Raw genomic sequence first — 3,701 nt, 5'->3', positions numbered from 1 at the left:
GGCCACTCGCATGATCAGGGGGCAGCAGGGCAGGCCCTACGAGGAGAAGCTACAGGACCTGAACCTGTTCAGCCTCCACAAGAGAAGGCTGAGGGGGGATCTAGTGACCTGTTACAAACTAGTCAGGGGGGACCAGCAGGCATTGGGGAGTCCCTCTTCCCCCAAGCACTACCAAGAGTGACTAGAAGTAACGGTCACAAGCTGGCAGAAGGTAGATTCAGGCTAGGTATCAGGAGGCGCTACTTCACGGTCAGGGCGGCTAGGATCTGGAACCAACTTCCAAGAGAAGTGGTGCTGGCTCCTACCCTGGGGGTCTTTAAGCGGAGGCTAGCCAAAAACTTTGCTGGGATCGTTTGACCTCAGTACTTTTTTTCTGCCATGGCAGGGGTAGGACTAGATGATCTACTCAGGTCCCTTCCGACCCGACCAACTATGAAACCAGGCAGGTCACTATTCAGAATGAGTTAGAAGCTGTTGCTGGTTTTCCCATGACTAACTCCACACTTGGCCGTGTGTTTATCTGAGTGCACTGTCTCAGAGGTCTTAAAATGACTGTGCACCTAAAGTTCCACATTGCTCAGGGTGGTTTTTTTTCTCCTCCCCCAAGATAACATAGAAAGGAATGCCATTGCTATTGGTACTGTTAAGCCACAAGCTGGCGTTGGTGTAACTTTCCAGAAGCTACAGCTGCTGTTTTCTTCCCATATTTTATTTCATCACCCCCTTAAACCAAGTTTCAGTGTCCTTCAAAAACTACCTTATTTGCATTCTTTTTGAGACCTCAGTTATTGGTTGCCCATCTTGAAATGACACTAAGATATTGAGAACCTGCAGCCTCCTTTGCAATCTGCAGATACCTGCCAATGAGGCCTAAGTTATCTTAAGTTGGATGTGAAACAGAAAACATGAGAGTCCTAGCTTGAACATGTGGCAATATCTGCATCAAAGACTAACTGAAGGCTTTTTTTGCCTTCTCCTTCATAGAAGGAACCAGTACCTTTTGCTGCTGCTCCCTCCTTCCCTTCGGTAGCAGTGATACTGTATGTGCACCAAAACCAAAGCTTTTCCCACCTATTTCTGTTGTCTGTTAGATGAAACTGGAAACTTTTGCAGGTCAGAAAGCTTGTTAAAAATCAGCAAAGTGTCTGGGATAGACTTGGCGTACCTGATAGCAAATGGATAGTTTTTGAGTCTTCGCATTTCAGTGTGATTTAGATTTTCTTTCGGTGTTCTTTTTCTTCCCTTCCTCCCCCACCTCCATAGCTCGTGGTTGGAGGAGTATGATGATCCCATCATTGCTAAAGTGAATCGCCGAATGCAGCATATCACAGGGCTGACGGTGAAAACAGCTGAACTATTGCAGGTTTGTATCACCATTTCCATGAATGACTTGTGCCCCTGGCAGCTGGGGCTGTCAGTGGTGGGGGGGGCGAGTGCCAACCAAGGGTTGGTGACTACTTGCAGACACCACCTGCAGTGGCCAGCAGGGATTGGGGACCACCCGCAGGTGGTGCCAGTGACAGGGTGGCAAGCGGTGACTGCCTGCAGGTAGGGGGTGCACTGCCCTTGTCGACTTTTTGTAGGGGGTGCGCTGCCATGCTTAGGGGGTGCACGTGCACCTGTGTGCACCCCCTACGCATCTCCCCTGACCACTTCTTTCCAGGGTCAACATCCAAGTGTATCCGCCTTCCACACCAATCGGAGAATCCAGTTTTGGCCTCAGATGTGGACACAGCTAGGACAGTATTCCATGCTGCTTAGCCATGGAAACCCTAAATGCAGCAGAACTGGATGTTCCCATGGGAAGGGAGGGCCAGAAGCTCATGCAGGCACTTATCCAGTCTTTGCTGCCAAACAGTGCAATGGGCAGTGTGCTCCATGCTTATGGTGTTCACAGAAGTGGGGAATATGGCTATGCAGTAGGACAAGAGGGCAGAGGATTTGCTGTCCTGGGGACCTACCAGCTGGAGGAAGGACTAGACCCTGGGCAGGGCAGGATGTTTTCTTTTTCTTACCTTACACGTGTGTAGATGCATCAAAATAAGTAAATAAATTACCAGCTCCATTTCACATATGGCCTTGGTTCTGTCTTTTGCCTTAGTTAAGCAGAACAAATGTTTTCCTTGCAATCAAATCTAATTGGATGTGCATTTTCCCTCACCCCTTAGGTTGCTAATTACGGTTTGGGAGGACAGTACGAACCACACTTTGACTTCTCAAGGGTAAGAGCATAATTTCAAATGCGTTCCGCACATCATAAGCCTGTGCTTTGATAGAGCAGTGCGTTGTCAATGGGGGGGAAGTGGAATTTCAGTACAAGTGTAGCGCCTGTGTGGCAATTGCTGACCCTCTGCTGTATCACCACTGCTGGAGGTGTGCAGCGGGCACAAGAATACTTTGGAACCAGGAATCCCATAGCACACTTTCAGGTGGGATTCTTTCGTGTCCGTTTGATTTAAACCAAAGCTGCTGTCATTAAGAGAAGGCTATATCCCAGTTCATACGCCATTCCTGCATGGATTTCTGCACCCCCATAGTATTCCATTGGTTCCTTGAGCGTGTAGGTTTACATTAGTAGGTATAGGGGATGCTGGGGTAGCTTTGAAACAAATGCTGAGTGCTAGGACAGTTCAGGTCCTCAGCAAACTTTTGCTGTCGTAGTTCTGACTTGCCAGCAGCCCTCCCCTGTTAACTTGGGGATTACAAAACTTCTTGATTATAAGTCAGCACAGCTAATTCTCTTCAGAGCTGCTGAGTTAAAGTGGATGAGCCATCAAGTTGGCCAGTGTGATCTTTATTTGTGGATTAGTTGGCTAGGCCGGAGCTGCACTTGGACTTTAGCTGATAATCATTGCCATAGTTAAGACAAGGCGGTGCTTGAATTCGTGATGGGTTTGAATTGGTCCTCCAGGCTCTGTATGCATTGTAGAGTTCAGAACAAAAAGTTGAAGAAACTTTCTATTTTGTGGTTTTTCAAACCTATCCCACAGCTATTGGCTTGGTCAGAGCACTCTGTACAAAACATGTAACCAAATGTTGTGGTTATTTGTTTTCATTTTTTTAAAAACAAGCAAACAAAAAAAACCTCACTTAGAATATTTCTTGCTTCGAAAATTAAATAGGTCATGCAAAACTTTTAGATGCATCTTAAGAAACCCAAATTCTAAAATCTGCATGTGGCCTGGCCTTGGCAGAAGTGCTTCAAGCCTGTGGAGTTCCAAGTTTTAAGTGCTGTCTTGTGAATTTCTGGCTTTAATTTGCATACACATGTTTTAGAACTGCAGTGCCTTGTAGTACCCTTTCAGAGGCCATGTTTGCTCTTGGATACAAAACAGTCTTTGAACTATTTCATGTTTTTAGATTTTTTTTTAACCTTGATTTGTTCCATTCCCTGTTTCATCTTTGTGACGACTTTCTTTGTTCCTTAGTAGCAGTGCATCTTAACATCTCCTGGCTGAAATAATTTATTGCTTGGCAGTGGGAATCATCTGTCGCTTTTATCTTTGGGGATAGGGAGGGAGAGATTATGGGGATGGTTAGATATTTTCTCTACTTCTAATAGGCTTCTAGTGTGTTGCCTTTAAATAAGGCCAAGGGATTGCCCAAGAATCAGTGACAAATTGGATTATTGTCCTGACTTGAGGCCAGTCAGTCAGTGACTTAAGCTGAGGTCATTATTACTATTACAGCACTTCACCGCT

The 3,701-nt window shown here is 46.0% G+C and overlaps 1 protein-coding gene across 3 annotated transcripts in view; it reads left to right on the top strand.

Annotated features, from left to right (window-relative positions):
- Window positions 1–3,701, top strand: part of P4HA2 (prolyl 4-hydroxylase subunit alpha 2) — a 55,184-nt gene that overhangs the window by 39,816 nt on the left and 11,667 nt on the right. For all 3 annotated transcript variants that reach the window (XM_019506325.1, XM_019506327.1, XM_019506326.1), the window contains 2 exons: window positions 1,264–1,363; window positions 2,169–2,222. In XM_019506325.1, the coding sequence (XP_019361870.1) occupies window positions 1,264–1,363; window positions 2,169–2,222 (154 nt within the window). The remainder of the gene's footprint in view (window positions 1–1,263; window positions 1,364–2,168; window positions 2,223–3,701) is intronic.

The sequence above is a fragment of the Gavialis gangeticus genome, unplaced genomic scaffold (genome assembly GCF_001723915.1).
Source record: "Gavialis gangeticus isolate Ggan-Ray unplaced genomic scaffold, GavGan_comp1, whole genome shotgun sequence".
NCBI lineage: Eukaryota > Metazoa > Chordata > Crocodylia > Gavialidae > Gavialis > Gavialis gangeticus.
The sequence above is the reverse complement of the archived record's forward strand: the minus strand, read 5'-3'. Positions and strand labels throughout refer to the sequence as shown.